At 38.6% G+C, this 23,776-nt stretch overlaps 1 protein-coding gene across 4 annotated transcripts in view; it reads left to right on the top strand.

Annotated features, from left to right (window-relative positions):
* Nucleotides 1-258: 258 nt before the first annotated feature.
* ampd2b (adenosine monophosphate deaminase 2b) overlaps nt 259-23,776 on the top strand; it is a 41,199-nt gene continuing 17,681 nt past the window's right edge. The window contains exons 1-3 of one of the 4 annotated variants that reach the window (XM_036579299.1): nt 259-406; nt 20,292-20,342; nt 23,089-23,210. In XM_036579299.1, coding sequence (XP_036435192.1) covers nt 322-406; nt 20,292-20,342; nt 23,089-23,210 — 258 coding nt within the window. In that variant the 5' untranslated portion in view covers nt 259-321. Of the gene's footprint in view, nt 407-4,700; nt 4,803-11,444; nt 11,503-20,291; nt 20,343-23,088; nt 23,211-23,776 lie in introns of those variants that run through there. The other 3 variants (XM_036579301.1, XM_036579303.1, XM_036579302.1) reach the window with 3 other exon arrangements.

Genomic DNA, 23,776 nt, shown 5'->3' with positions numbered 1-23,776 from the left:
CAGTAGCATTCTAATTCAGGGTGGTTTGTACAACCTGATTCGGTGGTTGCCAAGGAAACAGGGGAGTGACAGCATGCCTGCAGCATGCGCCAGCCTTTGAGTGGGTGAAGGGAGGCGGGGGAGGAGCCAGTGCCCCTCCACAACACTGGAATAGGGGGGACTCTCTCTCATTCTGGAACACCCCCACCCCCCCCTTTACTGCATTGAAATCCCCTGCGGACTCTCTCTCTCTCCCTCTCTCCTTCTGTTCCTCTCTTGCTGAGGATTCCTCTGTGCCTGCTGACCAACATCTCAGCCGTCTCCGTACAAACACAGGGCAAAATGTCGTCGAAGCTGCCCCCAGGTAAACAGAAACCCACGTCCCCCTTCAGAAAGAGGGGAAGCCTGCAGTACACCGCCAGCGCAGGTAAGATTCACCACTGACTGATTGCATTTAAGGGATGCTTTTTACACAGCTGCATGGATTTCTGGACATGTATTTCATAAGAAGTCTGAATGCATGAGTACAGTTTGTATGTAGAGACCCAGAACAGGAACTATTGTTATTTTGCATGTAAGAATTTAGAATAAGTAAGCATGTAAGGGTGCTGTGTGCTGGCAAAGTCACAGCGGGCCCTGTCTATGGAGTTTAGCATGACAGAGAACAGACCTGTTGATTAGTGCAAAAGATGGGCTCTACTGAGGAGGAAAATACTATCTGGTCCATTAAGAATGGTCCCTGCACTGTCTCTACTGAGGAAAATAGCAACATAATCAAGTCAACAAGCAGACAAAACCAAATGTGGCTACCACAATGTGTTGTAAATGTTTTCCTGAGAGAGCTTTCACAAATGGTTGTGTATGGTGAGCAGCTCCTGGTAGAAATGCAAGAGTTCCTGCTCTTATCTATACCTTTTCAGGTGCTGACGTGATCTAAATCATACCACCATGAATGCCTCATTTTTGACATGCACTTTCATGCTTAATGTGATTGCCAGAAACACATAGGTTTGTCATACATGGGTTCTCAGATGTTCATTGAAAATACCTTATAAATCCTAACCTGGTCTACTAAACATTATATACAAAGATCCTCAACTGGTCAAGTAAGCATTACACAAGGTTTACATAAGATACAGTCCCCCAAGCCCTCTTTTTAGTAAGAGGAGAAGAGAAAGGTTACATATTTACCGTTTTTGTAGTTTCTTACACCAGTTAAGCATCAAAAATTCTAACATTTCTTAGAACATAGACATACAGAACTACACTTTATAATTTACTTCATGCTGTAAAATGTAGTAACTACTGCCCTTGTTCTCAAAACATGAAGATATGCTATGGGGTCTGTTCTCTTCCGTAGGTAAGTCTGAAAGTGTATTAGGCTGAGCAGCATGTTTGTCTGGGTACGTTCGTATTCGTGAGCAAAATTGCCTGCAGCCCTGAGGCGTGAATTATCTGATCACGCTGCAGTGCTGGTAAAGAGGTGGAGTGATTATCTAAGCCACGACACAGAGCAGGTGCCTCATTTTCGCACTCTGAAGAAGACTAAATCTGCTGATTCGAATTGATTATGGTGATGCTGAGCAAATTGTTTTTTTGTTCTGCATTACTGAAAAGATAAATGCTGAGAAGAAAACAGAATGGTAACACTTAAACACTGCTACATAACAGTGACATAACCATGCCATAAAAATCTCATGGCAGCTCTCGTGTGTTTTCAGATTAACAAATTATATCCACTAACATAACAATGTTATGTTACCATTGACATAATTGTCATATGTCAATGTTTGATGTCATGACAGCTAACTATAGTACATTTAGCACAAATTAGACACAAGCTGTCACAGCATCCAAGGATGGACTACTGACCAGGGCACAGCGGAGCGCCGAGGGCCCTGGAGTGTCTCAGACCACAACACTAGAGGGGGCCCAAATACTTTGGACCATCCACTGCAGATTAGATGAACAAATAGCCCTTAGACAAAATATACATAACCATGGAATATTGTTTAATATCATCTTTCAGGTCTTTTTGTTTGTTTGCTTATTGTTTTTTTAAGGTTGGAGTGTGGGGGGCCTCGCAAGACCACAATCAGTCCCTGACATTTTGGCATATGTCATGACAATTACCAGTAATTGGAATTGACACTGTTAACAGCTCATGACAGCATATGATAGCTGCCAAGGCATGTTTATGGCATGGTCATTTCAGTGTTATGTAGAAGGGTTCAAGTATAGTGTTACCGAAAAAATACTTTGAGCCTTCACAGCTTCACAGAGTTCATCAAATATTATAAACCAAAAAAATCTGCTCACACCTCAAAATGCCTAGAAACTGTTTAGAGAAACACTTAGGCAATCAACGCCCACTGAACAATCAACAATGAAGCACTGATTACTGCGTAGGAGGTTCCTCCCGAATGTGTGATTACAGCATGGCCAGCCTGACAGCGTAATGGCCTCACAACTGTCTATGGAGCAAATACAAAGTGAATCACACGACTGAAATGAGGAACAAGGTAGACAAAATGGTTGCTTTTACTAGACACCAACCAGCTGCTGTGAAATGCTGTCAAAAGCATAACTCACCAAGTCCAGTGGGTTTTTTTTTATTGGAGAACCATACCTAAATGTCAGATTCAATTTAGTGCCAAGTTAAAGTAGACTATTTGATGTCACCTTAATAAAATCTGGTACCGCCATAAGTATTGGAGGCACCAGATGTAATTGATAAAATGTTTAATGTGAGTGTTCAGGTATGGCATTTAAATGTATGTCATAGTTCCACTGAACACTGTTATAATGTCATCTATGTCTTCCCTGTACAGTGAGCAACACTAGGCCACCTGTCAAGTTTCATGCAAACATTTACTCATATAACAAATGTTGCACACAGTAATTTTCAGGATGGGGTAAAAATGTAGATTAAAATAAATCTTGTCAAGTAATTGGTGGTAGTTAATTACTTTTGGCATGATGATAATGCAAATATGTAGGCAGGCCAGTCTAGTACCTGGTCTCTTTTACTATGAAGCCATGCTGTTGTAATGTGCATAATGTGGCTTGGTGTTGTCTTGCTGAAAAAAGCGGGGACGTCCCTGAAAAGATGTCATCTGGATGGCAGGACATCTTGCTCTAAAATGTGTATTACCCATGCCATTAGCACCAACACACCACCAGACCATGACAGACACTGGCTACTGGTAACATTCAGGATGGTCTTTTTCCTCTTTGGAGAACATGACATTCATTATTTCTAAAAACGATCTGAAAGGTGGACCAACCACAGCACACATTTCCTCTTTGCGTCAGTCCATCACAGATATGAGCTTTAGCCCTGCTTGCATAGTGCATTTGTAGACAAACTGTGTCTGCCGACGAGGGTTTTCTAAACTATTTCAAAGCCCCTGTGGTGATATTCATTACAGAAGCATGTCAATTTTTAAAGGAGTGTTGTCAGAGGGATCAAAGGTCACAGCATTCAATATTGGTTTTTGGCCTTGCCCTTTGCACACAGAGATTTCTCCGAATTCCATACATCTTTTGATGATATTCTGCACTGCAGAGGGTTAAATACCTAAAGTCCTTGCAAATGCTCCTTGAGAAACAGTATTTTTAAACTGTTGATGCATTTTTGGCAAAGAAGCGAGTCTCAACCTATCCAACTCTGCCTTTCCTGGATGATCCTTTTATACCTAAGCATGATTTTTGGAAGACTTTACAATGTTTCTAGTCTTAAATTTTTTTAAACGTGTTGCAGATATCACTTTTAGAGTGAGCATGTATTTACAAAACATAATGGCGTTTAAAAGCTAAAACATTAAATATCTTGTCTTTGTACTTATTCATTTAAATAAAGGTCAAAGTGAACTTACAAATTACTGCTTTCTGTGTTTATTTGCATTTTACATACTGTCCCAACTTTCTTGGAACTGGGTTTGTAAGAAACAAAGTCTGACATCTATTTTTATGCATTTTAAAGTTATTAATTTTTTTAATGAAGACTTTTTCATTTAAGCATCTTTCATAGAATATTTCGGAATCTCTGAAAGACTATGCATGGTTTGCTATCATTCCGATTAGTCTATTTGTTTTTGTTTGGCTCTTTTTAAACTCTGTTTGATTAATTGACAAAATAATCAGTAAATTATTTGATTACTTATATAATCAGTGGTGACAACACTACTTTAGTGTAATGTCTGTTCGTCCAGTTTTATTTACCAAAATAATTAAAAGCTAATTTCTTCTCCCACAGGTTTCTTTTTATATCCCAAGTCTGCTTCTATTTCGGTGATTAAAATGACAGTTTTGTTTGCCGGTTGCCTACTGATACTCTACAAGTTGACCTTTGCCTTTCAAAGGTTCGGGTATGGGTCCTTAGCACTTTACAATCCTAACTTGTAAATTTTAGGACTGGACGTGATGCTTCCTCTCTCTTGATCATAGATCACAGGTAGGCAGATAATGGTTAAGTGTTCTTTGCTTCACAGACTTGATCAGAACTTTGGTGTGAACATCAGGTCGAAGGTCAATATGGTGAAGAACCTGTCCATTCTGCCAGTGGGCCTATCTTCTAGTCTCTATATGGCACACCTTAGTGTTATTCTATTCATTGCTGACCTTTGTACTTTGACCCCTGTAGGAGTGACTGAGTAGGTTCCTCCTGTGTTCCTCCCCTTCTGCTGCAGTGCAGGAGGAGTGGAATTTTAAAGGGCTCTCTCTCTCAGACTCCCAGCAGATTTCATAACCTCTCTCATCATAGTATCTATCAGAGTCCACGTTCTTCTGTTATAAATAAACCACTGGACCACCAGCACAAGGTAGGAAATAAATGAGGAGCTATCAGTTAGGAATTTTTGATTACACTTTATTTTGATTGTCCATTGTGGATGCTTTGTAGATGCCCACCTTATCTTTAGCTGACATTCAACTGAATATCTAATATATTCAACTAAACCTTTCTCTAACACTAAACCTAACCAACAAAATAAAATGTGACCAATCATTTTTGCTTATTTTTGTCAGTGCTAAGGTTTGGTCGATTCATTATAGAGCAGCATTTTAAGAGATTTTAGGAATAAACTGGACTTTGTGTTTGTGTGGATAAGATATGTGGTGATGCCCACTAGATGGAGTTATTAGCAGGCTGGAAACACCAAGGGCTCACAGTGTTAGCTGTGCGTTATTAGAGTCATTGACTGCCACTGAATTGTAACATTCTATTACTTCATGTTTTTACATTGATTTTATTTTAAGATCATGAATATTTACATATTTGTTTTGTGGGTTTCCCAAACTTACAAACCTCAATTCCAAAAAAGTGTGCCAGCGAATAACCCAACAGTTTAAGAACAACATTCCTCAACGAGCCACGGTGAGGATTTTATGTCACCCTCTACAGAGAATAATATCATCAGAAGATTCAGGAAATCAGGACAGATCTCTGTGTTGTAAAGGGCAAGCTTGGAAACCAAGACTGAATGCCATGACCACCAATCCCTCAGATAGCACTGCATTAAAAACTGGCATGCTTCCGTGATGGATATCGCTACATGGGTTGAGGAATACTCAGAGAAAAAAACATTGTCAAAAAGCACTGGTCATCTGAAATTGTCCAATGCGCAGTGGAAATATGTATTTTGGTATGACAGGTTAGTCTTACAGATTGAAATGTTTATATTTATAGTGGATGTTGTGCTCTCTGGGCCAAAGAAGAAAAACACCACCCAGAGTTTTACCAACATAAAGTTCAAAAGCCAGGGTCTGTTATGATGTGGGGTCGTATTAGTGTACAAGGCAAGATGCAAAATACAGGGGGCCTGGGACCCCCTAATCAACCTCTTGGACCCCCTGAATATCTCAACGTATGAAGTTATGCTGTCCATTAGAGATGCTCAAATACTGATTCAGGGAAAGCTCATAGTTTATCTGCTCCAACTACAATCAGCAAGCTTCTGTCTTTGGTATTCTTAACTAACTAGAGATACAGTGCTGGGCTGTCTCAGGGTGGCGCTGTAGCAGACTGGCTCACCCAGTTGGTCCTTCATAGCCTAGCAACTGTAACTATGGCGGGATACTTCTGAAAAACCTTACAATATGCTGTAACATATTTGTAAATCTGAAAACTTGCCCAATTGGTGAAAAAGTGAACTGTTACTCGACTGAAGACAGAAGAGGAGATGTGTAAGATCTCAGATAACGTGTGGAAGAGCGCATTACCAAACTAGAAAAAATTCCAGAGGATGAATTGTTAAACCAAACATTTTGCTGCCACTGAAGCATCAGTGCCGCTATGGTGAGTGAGTGAGCAGCCAGCCAACATGGGACCCCCTGAATAGCAGGGGTATTTGGCAAACTGGGCCAAAGCCTGGGGAACTTATGTTGCCTTCTAGATGTCTTTGCAATGGCGTCCATGCTTATTTCAACATGACGACAGCAAAACACATTTTGCACGTTACAACAGCATGGCTGTGTAATCAGAGAGTGTGGGTGCTAGACTGGCTGCCTGCAGTCTAGACCTGTCTCCCATTGAGAACGTGTGGCACATTATGAAGTGCAAATTAGGACAATGGCTGTCCCGTCCAGTTGAAGCACAGCTGAAGATAAGCATAATGGAAGAAAAACTTGGCTTTTAAAACTGGATCAGTCGTTTTCTTCAGTCCTCAAAAGGAAAGGTGATGTAACACAGTGGTAGATATACCCCTTTACAAACACAAATACATAATATAAAAATATCTCCAACCTTTTTTGGAACTGAGGTCTGTAAATGGTCAATCAAGGTAGCAGTTCCTCTCAACATACTCACAAGTTTGCAGCAGTGAAAATCGTCTGGAAAAGTATAGAAATTCAGAAAATGTATTGGAAAAGTATGAAAATTCTACTGTCAAATTAATATAGACTTTTTAAATTTTAAATTCTGCTTTAGGGAAAAATATTCCAGAGTCGGTAGATAATTATTCTCTGTTCTTGTTGCTCTCATTACTCTTATTCTCTGCTTAATGTAGTCTGCCTGAATCATGCATTTCATCTTTTCTTTAGCCACCACAGTTCATAGCCTTCTTTACAAATAGCAAAAAGTGAACATAGAAAGTTTGAAACCTTAAAAAAAACAATCTAGACAAAGTCTAGAATAATTTCATCATCAGGAAAGGCCAAGAGACTTGTATTAAAGAGAACACTTAAACTGATGCTCACTCCACCACTGCATCGTTGTGTGATGACTGCAAAATTTTTGCAAAGCTTTGCCCAGTTCAGGTCTCTGCTCAACATTCAGCAATCCACCTGGTACACTAGACATCAGCTACAGGTTAACTAGAGCAGATAAGAGTGTGTGTTTTCCAGGGAGATGCCTGCCACTTCATCAGAATGAGTGCACATTCTGCCTGCCTGTTGTCTGTCTGTGGGCCTAGTTCCTTTTAAGATATGAGAGACACTTTGCCTTTTGATCTCTGGTTAGACATCTTCAGATCTTTTGAACAGGAGATGAATTTTCACTTAAAAGGCTTCTTACATCTGTTTAAGTGCTACTGACTCATGGGATCACACCAGCTAGTCTTAAAGCTTTCTTTAAAAAAGTGAAACCACATAGTATTTATTCATTTATTCATTCTTGCATCATATTTTTGAAGTGCAGGAATACCCTCTCGGGTGAAAAAAAAAAAAAAAAAACAAGAACAGAGAGGGGCAAAAGTAACTTAGTGTTTATATCGAGTACATTGATTGTTCTGGCAAAATGCCAGCTGGTTATGTTTATAATTTCACTGCAAGCCATTGTAAAATGTTTCACTTTTCAAGCTTTCAAGCTCATTGATCCTGGATAAATGGTCAAAAGTGAAGCAGCCATCATATCAACTCCCAGCCCTAGTCTCTAAAGAGAGTTGCTAGAGAGAGGAACAGAGAGAAAGAGAGAAGGCAGGGCCACTGCTTTTTAATTTCCAGGTTAAGCTAAGGGTATTTTACCAACCTGTGTTTCACCTGCACATGATGTGCCCCTGACTGGCCTTCTTAGTGTCTTCGCCTGTGTAGTTTATGTAAACAATGATTAACTACCACCTTCAACCAGAAACACTTGAAGTTACTCATTATCTCAGCATGACAGTTCTGTTGTTATCAGAACATAGCAAGTTATCTTTTAGAACTAAAACAGCTGCAAACATCAGCGAGCCATGTCTCGTCCTGCTCACTTTGCTATATCTCATTCTTTAAAAAAGAGAAACACGCATGAGTGGGCATGTATGTTGAACCAGTCTAGTAATTATTTCTTTCTGACTTATTAATAATAAAAAACTACACTAAATTAAAAAGCTAGGTAGCTAACTCACTAGACTACCACTGATGTTGGCAAGATCTTCAGTTCACTGACTGAACTTAGCTACACTTTAGATAAAAAAGGCTGTGAACATCATCTGACCCTTGTTTCTTTCTTCTGTCTCATTCTTTCTGTCTCATGCTGGAACACATGTGAGGGAATTAATAGATTTTGTGTATTAATTACTAATTATTAATTAATTACTAATTATTAATAATTAAAAAACTAGTTATTGCTAGCTAGCCAACTAACGCTGTTAGCTAAAACTGCACTGCATTAAAAAGCTAGCTAGTTAACTCGTTACACTGATAGTGGCAAGACAATAGCTAGCTTCATTTTGCTGCTGACTTTCAGGGCAGACAGGCTGTGAACATCAGGCACTGGCCGTGAGACTCACGCAATTCAGTCTAATCTCACGTTCTCACGTCCCACTCCACATTTCTCACACATTTTTACCCTACTGATGAATCTGAACACTCTAATATTGCTTAGCTTTCACTGTTTATAAACAGTCTGGACCGGCACGGCGGTTTACTAGAATACAAGAGGAAGAGAACATGCTAGCTACTTAGTCACTGCCAGTCCGTATGTGTTGAAGATCAGTGGGGGTGAGACCGGTTTCCATAGCAACAGGGAACTTAAGAGGGAGTTTATCGAATACTCATTTGTCAGAAAGTAGAGAAACACCTTCACTAAACACACACCAAATGGGCTAGAACTGAAGGAAAATAATCGACCTGGTCATTAAACGAAACATGATTAATAACAAGCAGCGTTCATTACTACATATAGCAGGTATAGTTTATGCTGCAGAATGAATGCAGTTCTGTCTTACTTACAAGCCAAACAGGAAGGAGTGTTAAAGCCGTCTGTCATACAAACTTTAAGCATCTCTTACGCAGATTCAGTCACTCAATTCCTTGATTTCATTCGCATATTGAACGTTCATTCCTCTTCAAGTTTCCTTGCACATCTTTTGTCATATTAGGCACTGCATAGAAACAGACTTTAATAATGTATTTACTGAGGAGTTTGCTTAGCGTTGTTCAAACACTGCAGTAGAAAATAAACTGCACTGGAGGGCCACTACTGCACCGATAAGCCTAATCATACTGCACTCCTTTTTACAATTAACTAACTAATTGTAACTGGTCTATATTCTCTGTAATTGGACTGTCTTTGCTCCTCTGAAAGCTTAAATGTTGTCACTTTTCATCAAGTCACTTAATGAGGCTATTATTTTATGGGTAAGGAAGCAAAAATTATATTTGTATAAAAGATATAAGGAGATACAACTATTTTAGTAATATTTGAGATGGAATTTCAGTGGCTATGTATACAGATATTTAAAAAGCTGTGTTTAAGTTGTATACCCCCAACTGTCTACCCCAAGGCCAGCCCACTGAAATCTCAATCTGACAAAAATGTAAAAGTTAGCAGCCCTAGAACATCTGACCTGTCTCTTTGTTTTGTCTCATTCTTTCTGCAAAGAGGCAGAAATAGAGGTGAGGAAGTTAGCATTGAGCTGGTCTATTATTTTCCAGCAATTTAATTTGTGTGCGACTGAAGTGCCCTTGAGCAAGGCACCTAACCCCCAACTGCTCCCCGGACGCGGTGGATAGGGCTGCCCACCACTCAGGGCAAGTGTGCTCACTGCCCCCTAGTGTGTGTGCGTTAACTAGTGTGTATGTGGTGTTTCACTACATGGATGGGTCAAAATGCAGAGGTGAAATTTCCCTGTTGTGGGACTAATAAGGGTCAATTAACTTAACTTATAACTTATAACTTATAACTTAACTAACTTCACTTAATTTGTATGACTTAGTCGTCCCAAAACCCCTAGCAAAAAAAAGCCAACACTAGCAAGCCAAGTACGTTAGCTAAAAACTACACTCTACATTGTATTAGCTAGTTAGCTAACTCATTTTTACAATAGCAAGAAGATAGTGAGCTATCTTCACTCTGCTGCCGACTGCAAGACACTGAATGAAATGGCACAAAACAATCACTACTGGTTACAACAAATATAATCCAGTTAAATTTAACCCACTAATATATTTTGTCTGGAATCTGTCTGTCTGCCAAATAACTAATTTCTTCTCTGTTATACACTCAACGTCTTACTCACACAACATACGGAATCAAAATCTCTCAGTAAAGAGAGAGACATATTCATTGCTCCTTTTAGGGTAGTTTGATAAAATCCAAGAGATACACACATTTATGCAATTATAATTCATGGAAGTTTGTTAAACTGAGCTTATGTTCATGCAGTTATTTGATTTGCGCTGAATGTCAGGGTTTCGTTTAAATGCACAGAATTAAACTGCCCACCCAAATAAAAGTCGGGGTGCAGGTGCTCCATTGTTCCAATATGGTCATTTATTCAGGCATCTATGAAAGGCAGTTAGTTCATTTTTATAACATATGAAATGTTTCTCTTTGACTGGATTATCCTGGATTGGAATGTTAGACATCATCATTAATCGCTTAAGCCATTAACAGTCATATTTTTTTTGTTACCATGGTCACATTTACTGAAAACTGTCGTCAGCAGTGTGTCTAAATGAGATACCAGTGCAAATGACATTCTGCATTGCCAAGAAATAGACAAAAGGCTTGTAGTTGTAAAAAAAAAACAGATAAACCAGTGTGGACATAATCCTTCATTAACATGTTTGTTTAATACTGCCTTGTTTTAATAAATATTTCAGATAATAAGATACTTTGCTGTAAGATCTCTGCTAGAAAACTGAAAAGTATTGCATTTCAGCAGATGGTGGTTCTTGGGGATCAGAGAGGCATGTCCTGCTGTAAAGTGTGTTTGTTGACCAGCAAACATTGTTGACCTCCACCCTGCACACGAGGAGATCTGTGTGTATGTGTGTGTGTGTGTGTGTGTGTGTGTGTGTGTGTGTGTGTGTGTGTGTGTGAAAACACAAGCTCCAGCATTTTCACATGCACTGCAGTCATCAGAGAATGCATCATGGAGAGGAAGAGTAGAGGGGGAGTGAGGCAGTGAGAGAGGCCATTCTTCCTAAAGATGCTGTCCGGCTCCCCCCGGCTCGGAGCTCAGGTGGTACGGTCTGGCCGTGTGTCAGAGATATTTAAATGAGAAGGGGGAGACAGAGGCTGCCTGAGACAGCTGGCAGGAAGCAGGAAGAGGAGAGAGGGGGGAGTGGAGTGCATCGGCCCCATCAGCTGTGTTTACTGTATGTATGTATGTATGTAGGGATGGATGGATGAATGGGAGTGAAAATGGAATGTGTGGGTCTTTTGTTGTAGACATGTGTTTGTTTTAGAGTGCCTGTCTGTTGTGGTTCCCCCTCCCCTCTCCCTTTCTTTCTCTCTTTCTTTCTCTCTCTCCCTCTCTCTCTCTCTCCTTACCCCAACCATGTTAACCTGTGTTATGACAGAGAAACAGTAGCCTTCCCTGAGTGGCTAACATAGCCTATTTTGGGGTCGTTCAGGCCTCGAGGAGACGGCTGCTCTCCAACAGCCTCTCTCTGGCCCTTTCTCTCTCTGTTTATCCCTCTCTCCTTCCCCTTTCCCCATTTTCTCCATCTCTAAGCCCTCAGCTGTGATGCTGTCAGCTCATGCTCTTCCCCTGGGAGATATCTAGTTTAGTGAGTGAGTGAGAGAGAGAGAGAGAGAGAGAGAGAGAGAGAGAAAGAGAGAGAGAATAGAGTATAGAGAATAGAGAATAGAGAGAGAGTATTTCACAGTGATGGGTATTGATTGTGCTCTTTTCTTTCTTTTCTTTCTGTGAAGGTGTTGAGAGTAGAGTTATGAGTATATTAGAAGGCAAGCACTGTATCACTTGCTGACAACACAGTAGAAGCCCTAATGGTGAATGGCAATGATGCAGATTGAGAGGAAAGAGATTAAGTGCTCTCATTTTTTGTGCTTGTGTGTAAGTGTTTCACATAAGAACAGATGGTGCTATATCTTTAGAGATCTAAAGCTGGACTGACTGATGTTTCCACAAAATGTCAGTATTGAGAGACTGCAGCGGTACAAGGTATCACTGTTTGTCTGCCAAATTATTAAAGAAACAGTTTGGCCAAAAAACTAATTTACACAATTTTGCCCTTACCCAAAATGCAGTCGCTCTGCCGAGTTCTGCTTGGTGCCCAAAGTTTGCTTCTTTCATTTCCTGCCGGATCTAATTTTGCTAGTAAGTAATGGAAGTCTATGTCACCTGAGATCTTTTCTCGGTGACATAGACTTCTATTATATTAGCCTCATAGGTGCAAAATAAAGAAGCAAACTTCAGATACCAGATGTAATTCGGCACAGTTTGCCTTTGGCACCCCTTATCTGAAATTTAGTCAAGCAGCCAAGACATAGCTAGTGTCTGAAGTTTGCTACTCTAGTTTAGATAGGATATAGAAGGCTAATGAAGATAACACATAATGGAAGCTTTTTACACAGCCTTTAGTGCTGTGCAACACACTGTTGACTCAATTACATTTAGTTTTTTAAGTAATCAACTATGTTAAGGGTCAGGAGAAAATTGTAAATTTGATTGCCTTAAGGAAATAATAAAAAATTTGTATTGTCACTGGCCAAAAAAAAACCCAAATATCCCTAAAATGATAAGAGAAAACAAAAATGTTCTATACTTTTAATATAAGTCAAAGTAATTTTGGACCATTTGTATTAATCTATATTTATTAAGAAATTCTGACCCCATGTTAAAGACAGCTGCTATACTCAAACGATGTAGAAAATTCAAAACTGAAAAAGAAATTAGATACATGTTTCTTTTAGACAGTTACAATCTACAAAACCTTCCAGAAAAACAAACAAAAACAAACTGCATTCATCTCACGCTGCCTGCACTGCCTGCTAAGCTAAGCAATAGGTCAGGTGCAGATTGCTCAGGGCAATGGTGGGCAGTTTTTCCCACTGACACCTTTGGGGAGTATTTGTTTGCGTTTTGTGGAGAAACAGAGGAGCTAAATGTCATCCATACTGATGGTGAATTGGAGTGCAGTGAATCAATTTGCCACTTTTAGCAGCCAAAGTCACCTGCAGCCTTCAGTAACTCTCCCTGAGGTCAGACAGCCTGGAATATATGTAAACACATCAATGTAAGCTGCTGTTTATGTGGTTCGTGGAATAGTGATGGAAAAAAGCTGTTTGTTATAAACCTGTTTATTTATATTATACTTTTTGCATATAAAAAGTATAAGTTTATACTTTTTGCATATAAAGTACGTGTTCATGTTTTTTAAATTAAGTGAAGGGGTCAGTTTCAATTTGTTCTGGATAATTGTCCATCAGAGGATCTCGAGCTTAAGAAGAGGATTTAGTACTTTCACCATCAGTGTAAAAATAGGGTAAAGCTTAAGGCATGTGGTCATATTGTAGTAAGAATTTGAGTCCCAAAGGCTATAGATTCTATTTTTACACTGATGGAGATGGCATGAAAATCCTATAGTTAAGCGCCTTCTTCATCAGGGCAAAAAATAGGGTGGAGGCCCTGTGGTCTTATTATAGTAAGAATCTGAGTAATAACTTTTTCCATTGTGTGGGAGAACACAATAACACAGTGGCTAAATGACTATGGCACCACAGTGATGCAGAGTGGTTGGACTGATTCAGAATGACAGCACACTACCACTGCTCTCCTAGCCTTAGGATGGCATTGTGGCTTTGACAGTATGAGTGCTGATGCAGGGCCTGTTTTAAACCCTTAACATTCCACGTTTATTTCATACAAAGGATTATTACTCAGTAACTACAGGGACTTCAATGCAAACTAATGGAGCTATTCTTTGGTTATAGAAGTAAATTATAATTAAATACAGTGCCCGCCGGCAGGCCCATTGCTTGTTAAGGGGCTAAACTAAAGTCAGTCTAGGGAGGGAAAACTCTGGTCACAGCTTCTACTTTGAACACCAAGGCTTGATCTGGCTCTGTTTATCTTTCCTGTCTCCCTGCCTTATGCTCTGATGTAAAGAAAGTGTATGTTACTGTATGTTAATAGTGCAGGGGGTTGTGGACAGCCACACAATTTTGTGACCGCTAGGATGTCAGTCATTAAAATCTAATTCAAGAACTTTTTTCTTATCTCAAATGTAGTTGATCAGCTAAAACATGTTTGGTATTCAAAGTTTGTATTGATAAAAAACAAGTTTCAATTTTATCTGTGCCAAATCTACTGCCTTTAGTTATGCTAAATTTTGCATGATGTTACCTAATTCATACATACAGTGTCAGTAACTACAGAAGCTAGTCTTCTTGAAATTGCTTAATTCAACACGGTTTGAGAGCAGAGCCAAGGGGTGGCAAAGGGTGACCAGTGCCATCTTAGAGTGACATATGGCCACACTTCTGGTCACCCCAGTTATGCAAATAAGTTAGCAATAAGATGAATTACAAAATGAGTTCTAAGAATTGGATGATGATGCCCACAACAATTATCTTGTCATTGCTCTGATAGGCTGCTCCGCTGAGCAAACAATGAATGATCGCAAGGTAAAAGCTGTTGTTTTGCTTAAAGAAGCATTTACTATTGGACTTCTTCGTTAGGGAAACGCAGTTAAAGGGACCTAAAGAAACAACACAACAGTATAGTGCAGTATTTTTGTTTTGTTATAAGTCGTGCTGTGGATCACATGATTTTAACCAATGACACAATATTCAGCATCACAAAATGATACAAGGAAAATTACACTCTAAAAAGTGATGTGTTAAATAACAGCACACTAACTTGTGTTACCCGTTTTTACACTTTTGTGTCACTGTTTTCTGATTTAACACATTCTGTGTTAAAAGTAACCCAAAGTGTGTTCTCCGTAACTGGGCACAGAAATATTTCAACACATTTGTGTTAAAAGTAACTCAAAATGTGTCTCCAACTGAACACATTGATTTGTCTATTTAGAGACAGAATGTGTTGTTTTTTAACACATCAGTTTTAAAAGTGTACAAGCAACATTTGGTAACACTTTACTGCAGATTACTGTTCATAAGGCTTCATGACACCTATATAAGCCTGTCATGACAGCTGACATAACCCTACATAAATGTTTAGAAATGCTTATTCCAATAAGCATCATCTGTTATAAAGGCTACTTTAGCTAACTGATCAAAAATGATGTCTATTGGAATAAGCATTTTTGAACATTTATATAGAGTTAGGACAGTTGTCATGACAAGCTTAAGTAGGTGTCATGTAGCCTTATGAACAGTACCCTGCAGTTAACTGTCACTAGGGCGGTACCCTTCGTGTCACTTGTACCATAATCCACTGAAATTATATTTTTTCAGTGGCACTGACTCCACACATCCTAATTGATATGTGTAATATTGCTCATTTTGAGATCGTTGTGAAATTATCAGGATTATTTGACTTACTTTAGACTTATTACATTACTTGTAGGCTTATTACATACTACGGCACATTATTCAGTAACTACAGGGACTTCAATGCAAACCGTTTAAGGGGTTAAGTAATTTTACTTTAACAAGTAAAATTATCTTGCTGTATTCAAAAATAATTTTGTTTGTTTCAGGCATATTTCTTAAAGTAAGAAAAAGCTATGCTGGTGTATGTTTTCTAGCAGGGTAGCTATTCCCATTTAATTTATAAAATTATCCCACCTTGCCATGAAAAAACTAATCCCATCTGAATAGTGCTTAAGATATATAGGCTGTATCCAAATACCGATTGTCCTCCTCTCCTCCATGACCTGTAAACCGATTTTGTGATGCCATTTTACCGGCTGTCCAAGTACCGGAGGGGGCGAGTGAAGCCGCTTTTAACACCCTCCGAGGAATCTTCCCAACAGAGGATGCATGAGTGTACGCTACCCAGGAAGTCTTTTACAGATTTTAAAGTGCATGCACACTTAGAGAGGACAGACGAACATGGAGCTACTATACTTTCAGTTCCGTGCTTTGTTTGTGGTTATATAATCTCTGGTGTTGTGTATTTTGTACTTGGTGTAAAACAAAATAAAAAAGCATGGAGTAGAAAACCGCACAGTAAATCAGCTGGCTCTGTGGAGCAGCCGTGATTGGATGCAGGAGTATTAGAGGCTACAACAGTGTGACTGGCTCAGCTCATCAGTACTCGACATCAGATGTAAGGACACTGAAAGGAATCAGCTGTCCCATTTCCCCAATATCTCTTCGTTCTCTCCGCTCCTCCTGCTCCTTTTCTCCCCTCGATCCCTCTGTGTAGTTCCGGGTTGGGAGAGGAGAGGGGGGACAGGTAGTAATAAGTCTGAGCTTTGACCACTCGCTGTTTTACAACTGTGTTATAAATTAACATTACACTACATTAACATTTGTAAACAAAGAGCAGGTCAGTTAAAACGTATTCATGAAACCATAATCTCCACAAAAAAGCTTTGTAAATTTAAGATTTTGAGATTCAGATTGTAATATTTCCCACAGTTCTTTGTTTTCAGCCCTAAAAACAAATTCATTTGATCTTTCATTTGATCTATGATGGAAAAGACATTTAAAAAAAAAAAATAATAAAGGAGTTTGAAGCAATATGTAAACACTGTTAAAGTTTCAAAACATACCATTTACTTCCCAGTCCATACAGTCCATATATGGAAACTAAGCTGTAAAAAAACAGCCTGTTTGGAATTCATTGTTTTTGTGATGTCACAAGAACCCACTTATTTAGATATCTCCACCTAGTCAGCCTACAGCAGCTTAGCCCTGCCCATTCATACTGAAGTTCTAAGGAGTGTTTCATCTCTTAGTGCTTTTCTAATGAGGCATAACAGAGCAGCCATTCATCTTACATCAATATTCATTAGAATCAAATAGCCTGTTTGATTCTAAGGAGTATTTGTTGAAAGTGGACCTCAGGGGTAAAGTATAAAGTACAATAAATGTGTAAGACATGAGCTATTATGCTTGGTCGTTCATAAGCTATTCAAAGGAAATTGCATTTTCACATCAAAGGCTCCTACAGGCCACCCTTCTAAACTGGTTTATGTTAGTGTCCTGGTCTGATTCTGAAGTAGAATTCCATTTCTTGTAGCCTCTGTTGTTCATGTTTATGGTCCACAGCCGGCTTAGTCAGAGTGAGTGGAGTGTGTTTTTCATTTCTGGCTTTTGTGTGGTGATCCTGTGAAGAGGATGGGTGTTGCGTAACCATGGAGGCCGCGGCTCCAAATATAGCAGCCATTAAGAGATTAGACATAACCCAGCAGGCTCATCTGTCTGTGGCGGTAGGCTAGCCCTACACTGGCCCTCTGCAGTCAGCATACGCATTCTCATCTTACTCTTACTCCCCCACTGTCCCTCATCCCAGGGTTGAAAATGATATAATAATGTGTGAGAGTACTTTGGAGGCGTAATAATAGGCCTGTGTTAACTAATAACACGTTTAGCTTATAGGGAGGTATGAAATTGGGGTGTTGTAATGAGAAAGAGAAAGCAAGAAAGAAAGAAAGCTAGACAGAGAGAGAATCTGTGCTCACCTGCTGTGCTTCTGTCTCCCCATGTACTCTGATAATGAACTGCCACTGTCATAATTATCCTCTCCATCTGCCCATAGCGTCAGCCCCCACGTTTTAACTAGCTAAGTGCTCTCCTCATGACCCCAACATTAATCGTGTTCAATTAAATCACTGAGCAAAAATGCACAGCACAGAGCTGCCTGACAGTGAGCAATCTGGTCACCGAGCTTTTCTGCATAATATCTCAACAACACAGTCGGTTTGTACAGTTTCAGCTATTTACATATTGCAGCACCACTGCTTTTAATACATCGCAGTCTATAATATAAAATGATTTGTACATTTAAGCTGCATTACTAGTGAATGATAATCGTTCTGGACGTATAGCATCTTATGATTAAGTAGCATACTATATAAAATTGTGAAGATAATATTAGTTAGTAGTAACTTTATTACCAGAGGTGGAAACAAGTCACTAAGTTGCAAGTAACAGGTAAGACTCAAGTCTTCACGCTCAAGTTCCAAGTCAAGACAGTCGAGTCTCGATTAAGTCCCGAGTCAGTGAAGGCGAGTCCCTAGTCCGAAATTCCGAAGTAAACAAAAATTGAGCATAAGCACAGTAACAGACGTTTGACGACATTGCTGTTTATTCAGTTTACAGCAGTAAATTAATTCACATGAAAAATAATCGACTGTGTGCAGTCAGAAGATTCTAGAGTCTTTCCGAGTCATGTTGCTCAAATATGAGTCAGAGTCCGAGTCACTGGTGTTGAAGTCAAAGTCGAGTCACAAGTCTTTCTCAATTTTCGAGTTGAGTCTAAAGTTATCAAATTCATGACTCGAGTCGGGCTTGAGTCTAAGTCATATGACTCCAACATACATCTCTGCTTAGTACTGTATTCCTGTTCTTATCCCTGTTTTTCAAAGGTTCTTTAATAAAGGCAATGTTATATATATACAGAACCATGAGAACAACTCAGAGAGCCATTCAAATCAACTCAGTTCAGTTAAAAGATTCTTCTCTACCCTGGAAAACCTGTTGTATATGGTTCTTTAAGGAACCTATATATAGCATCACTATTGTTACAAGTCAGAGAACCCTTTGTTTTAGAACTATGATCATTTTTGTTAAGAATGTAGTTAAGGTAGTTCAACCATGCATGCTTATGTTGCTAATATTACATGAAAGCTAATAGTCATGAATGAGCATGATGTCATTTGAAATATGGTAAGCAGTGATCATTCACTGTCATTCATTGTCATCAACTATAGCATTATTGACTGAACCTTTCCTTTAAATTATAGGGGTGTGGTAATACTTTATAGCACCAAGTAGGAGTTTGGCCAAATGACTAAATTATTCATCACTTTGGCTCCAGCTGGCTGCAGCCTGGGCAATTCTGACACACCCATTAAACTCTAGGCCTCTTATTAGGTAGTAAAGTCTCAATATGTACATTGTAGATATATACACTCTTAGAAAAATGGTAAAAACTGTCTCTGGGGCAGTTCCCCTCTTGTAACTGGGGTGGTACCCTCAAGGGTACATCTCAGTACCTTTAGTCAGGGAACAAAATTGTCCCATAATCCATTGAAATTATATTTTCTAAGTTGTATTGACTCCACACAGCCCGCCTCATCTCCAGGCTTTTTATTTGATTGTTCTGTTTTAAAACATTAGGTTATGAAAAGATACAAATATGTATTTTTACACTGGAAAAACTTATTTAAGGTGCACAAATAGACCTATGAGGGTAACTTTGAGGGTACATTTACATTGTTTGTACCTTGATGAACAAAAAACATACCTGCACAGAACCTTTATTTCTAACAGTGTAAAGTGTTCTGTTATTAGAAGAAGTGAACAGGTTATAGAATTTAAGGACTTGGCATAAAAACATAGACATGTAAGAAGTAAAGAGAAGGTATGACTCATTCAAGCAAGCTGCTAAATTTCTTGGAAATTCTGAAGGTGGAGTTCCACTTTATTCCTGTATTAAAAGACTCCTTCAGATCACCCTGCAGTAACACCATTATTTGCTGCAGATGTTTTCATCTAAAGCTCAGTGCAGTGATGGGCTGGGATGATTATAGTCCCAGTAGTTTGCCCTAATCTGCTTGAGATTAATACCTGCAGCACTGGAAACAGAGCCATACAGGAAAATGCAGGGATTAAAAGGGATTCCACTCTTTTAAAAAAAAAAAAATCTGCTTAATTCAGTGGTTGAGATGTAAACAAAGTCCTTCAGAGTGGTTTTATGTAAAATTCTCCATTCCAGAGAAATTTACCAACTTGAATTTCTGTACAGTAGTGATAGGAACCAGGGGTCGCAATGTCTACAACACATATATAGCCATTTTATTTGCTATTCAAAAATGATCAGTGAATTTACATGTCTTCTGATCTTGTTTATGTAATGCTGATAATGGTAAAATAATGAAAAATATTAAAATTATGGTACCTGAGACATTTTTATGACATTATCAATATTACATATAAAAACTCAGAAGACGTGTGTAGGTTGTTTTGGATGGGAAATAAAATGACAACATTTGTGTTGTAGATGTTGGGATGCTTGGTTCCAATCAGCACCACTTTAAAGAAGTCTCAGCTGGTAAGTTTCTCTAAAATAAACCACTTCACATCAAAACAATTTGAATGATTTTAATACATCCCTATAACTAAATTATGCAGAAATTTTGAAAAAGGGTTGGAATTCCCCTGTAATTAGCAGTAGAACATGCCATATTGTGTCTGTTATTTTATTCACAATAACAGGATCTGTCTTGTGTTCTTTTGCATTCATTCAGTACCATTTTTGTGTGCTTTAGTTGTATCATTGCATATAAACTGGGGATAGGCAGATCAATAACTCCAATTCTTTTGAATATCGATCCTGACAAAAATATATTGATATTGTATCAGTTATAGGAATTGGAATACTAGCTTTAGTATTACTTGGTATTGATTTGAAAAGAAATCATTGCTCTCATATTTCCCATATATAAAGCCTTATGCATTCTAGCATCAGCAGTAGATACACATGATCGCTTACAGAAACAGTTCAGCATCAGACAAATGCTTAGATTTGACCAATATTTTAACAGACATTTCAAATCAATATTTAATGAGGTATTCATTGTACTCCAGAGGAACAGACTGTTTAGCTGATGATGGGTTACTGTGCTAAAACTTTTGAATTTTATTCATTTTTACTGTATTTATAACCCCACTAGGATTATTATAGTTTTGAAAATTTCATTAGTGTTTGTCTTTATTTGTTTTTCATTCTGCTGATTTCACTTTCATTTCAGTTCATTTTAGGGGTGCATTAACAGGTTTAGTTTCATTTTTATTTTTGAATAATAATAGTTTTAATTTAGTTTTTATTTGTTTTAGTTTTAATTATCAGTATTATGATGAACGCAGTGTCAGTATCTATGTGATAAGGGTTGAATAAACTTTTCTGCAAACTGTAGACTGAGCTTGGCTTGGCTTGCTTTCCTTAAAGACAGCCAAACACAGAAATACACTTCTAAACTCTCATTCGCGCACTGAAAAAGAAAAACAAGTTTTTTCTCAATAATTCTATTTTGTTTTAGTTAGTTTTGCAGTGGACATAATAGTTTTGTTTAGTTTTCGTGTTTTTTTTGAACTGTCATTTTTATTTTTATAACTGTTAACACGGTTAACACATTTTATCAATGCTAGTTTTTGTTTTAGCAATAGTTTCAATTAACTACAGTAGCCCTGAATCCTACAGAAATAAAACTAAAAAAAACTAAAATCTAGTAGTAATAGTTTTAGTAATAGTAATAGTTTAGTATTAATAAAACTAATTTAGTAATAGTTTTTTACTCATTGTTGTAGTTAACTAAACATGAATCCTACAGAAATAAACGTAATATTGCTCTGTCATGCTAATCCAGGTAGTTGTAGTCCCAGTTTCTGCATTTTATAAATGTTTATCTGCATTGGAAGATATGTACATTAAAAATATCAGCATCGACCAAATATTCCCATATCGGTGCATCTCTACACAACATATAAGCAGCACTATCTATAGTAATTACGTGTGTGTGTGTGTGTTTGGTGGTGGGCAGCAGCTCCTGTGTCTCAGTGGCTCAGGGGCGAGTGCGGGTTACTGTAATATTCATGAGGCTCATGAATAGTTCATTAGACAGTGCAGTGTATGAAGGCTGATATCACACAGAAGGGCAGCAGTGATCAGAGGGGTGAGGAGAAGTTCACACCCAGGACTGAACAATATGGACAAAATACCTGACCGTGGCGATACTGCTTCATATTGTAGTGTGGTAAAGCACAGTGGGAAACTCATCAGGTAACGTGGTTAAAGATCTGCATTATTGCTTTTTTTTGACCAGATGTCACATGTGAATGTGATTCATCCACAGAAACTCTCACCTGGGGCTGTGATTGATCAGGACGCTCCCAGCACATTATGAACACTTTATGTTTGGTTAGAGAGCCCATTTTGCAGCCTTCCGTGAAATCAGCATTACAAAGGCCAATATTAGCAAAACAATACATCCTGTGCAGCCCTTCACTCTGCTGAAATAATGTGTCCTGTCATATTACATATGATCATTTAAAAGACAAAATTCTTGTTTCTCTGGAATTGTCCACCAAAATGTCATAAATGATAATAAATGTAATAATGAGAAAAATAATATTAACCAGTATTATCTGGTTTCACCTCCCCCTGCAACCACCCCCACCTACCATCCAGCAAAAACACTCAGCTAGCTCAGAGACCCCTCTAATACTGTGTTTTACTTGGAAACGTCTTAGTGCAGAAGGAACAATGTGTTATGTTCTAATTCACGTTGATTTTAAAGAGACCTGTAAACAAACATGTCTTGGATGTAGAAATACTGTAAGAGGTAGTTTGCTGAAAACCCAGCTTTGAAATATGAAATTTAGGCCCTAGTACTGGATTTTGAAGCAAATCTTAAGCAAACCATCCAAATGGTTTTGACCATCTCTACAGAAATTTGCCTCATCATCAGATTTGACGTTGAGAATTGGAGCTGTTGGCTTGGTTGGTTAGTAAATGCCTACCAAGCAGTTCCTGAGTCTGTGGTCAAAACATCCACACAAACACAGTAATGTTCTTCCACCCAAATGCTCCATTGTACTAGAGACACAAGCAGCTGTTGAGCTTTGGCTGGCCTGCAGTGTCTGACCCGTTTCTGTCTCTCCACCTCTTCGGTGGGACAACAGGAACGACTGCAAAAGCAGGAATGGTATTTATTTTCCGCACATGTCTGTCATACCGTAATTTGGACGTACTGGAAATGTTCTCAAGCAATGTCTCTCTCTTCCTATCCTGCTGGTAGATCTACGCGGTGGCCGTCATCTCCTAACTTCCCAGTATTCCTTGCCTGGCATCCCGGTTTCCAAACACGGACCCATTGACCTGCGGACCTCCATGGATGGAAAATACAAAGAAATTGCTGAGGTGATTGCCACATCATACTTTGTCAAAACTGTGGGGAAAATTGCTTATTCACTAATACTTTGGGAATATTCTGCTACACTGTGTTTATTGCACTGCGAAAGAGGAAAGCTTGTAGGCGACGCTGGGATAATATGCTGAAATATGTGCATTTTACTCATTTTACTGCTTTTGTGAGCTTACAGAAGCAGATGTTATATTTTTCTGTGATGCTAAGGCAGAATATGTGCAGCTAAATGCAAGTTTGCACCCCTGGTCAAATGACATTTTGTTGATTTTGTAAGTGAAATTTGTAAGTTAACACACCCTCTACAGAGAACACACTTCTGCACATTTTAATACACAAGTGTATATGATGAATTTAATATTTTGGAAAAATAATGACTGAAATAAACAGATATTGTGCATTAGAATTTGAAGAGAAATTACACATTTAAGTGTGTTCTCTTTAGAGGATGTTTTAACTTATTTTCATTAAGAACATCACCAAAATATATAAATTGAACAGGGTGGCCAAACGTTTGCATACAACTGTACACAAAAAATATTGGGTATTGGCATTGGCCTAC

The sequence above is a fragment of the Colossoma macropomum genome, unplaced genomic scaffold (assembly GCF_904425465.1).
Source record: "Colossoma macropomum unplaced genomic scaffold, Colossoma_macropomum, whole genome shotgun sequence".
NCBI lineage: Eukaryota > Metazoa > Chordata > Actinopteri > Characiformes > Serrasalmidae > Colossoma > Colossoma macropomum.
This window is presented reverse-complemented; position numbering and strand designations above follow the sequence as displayed.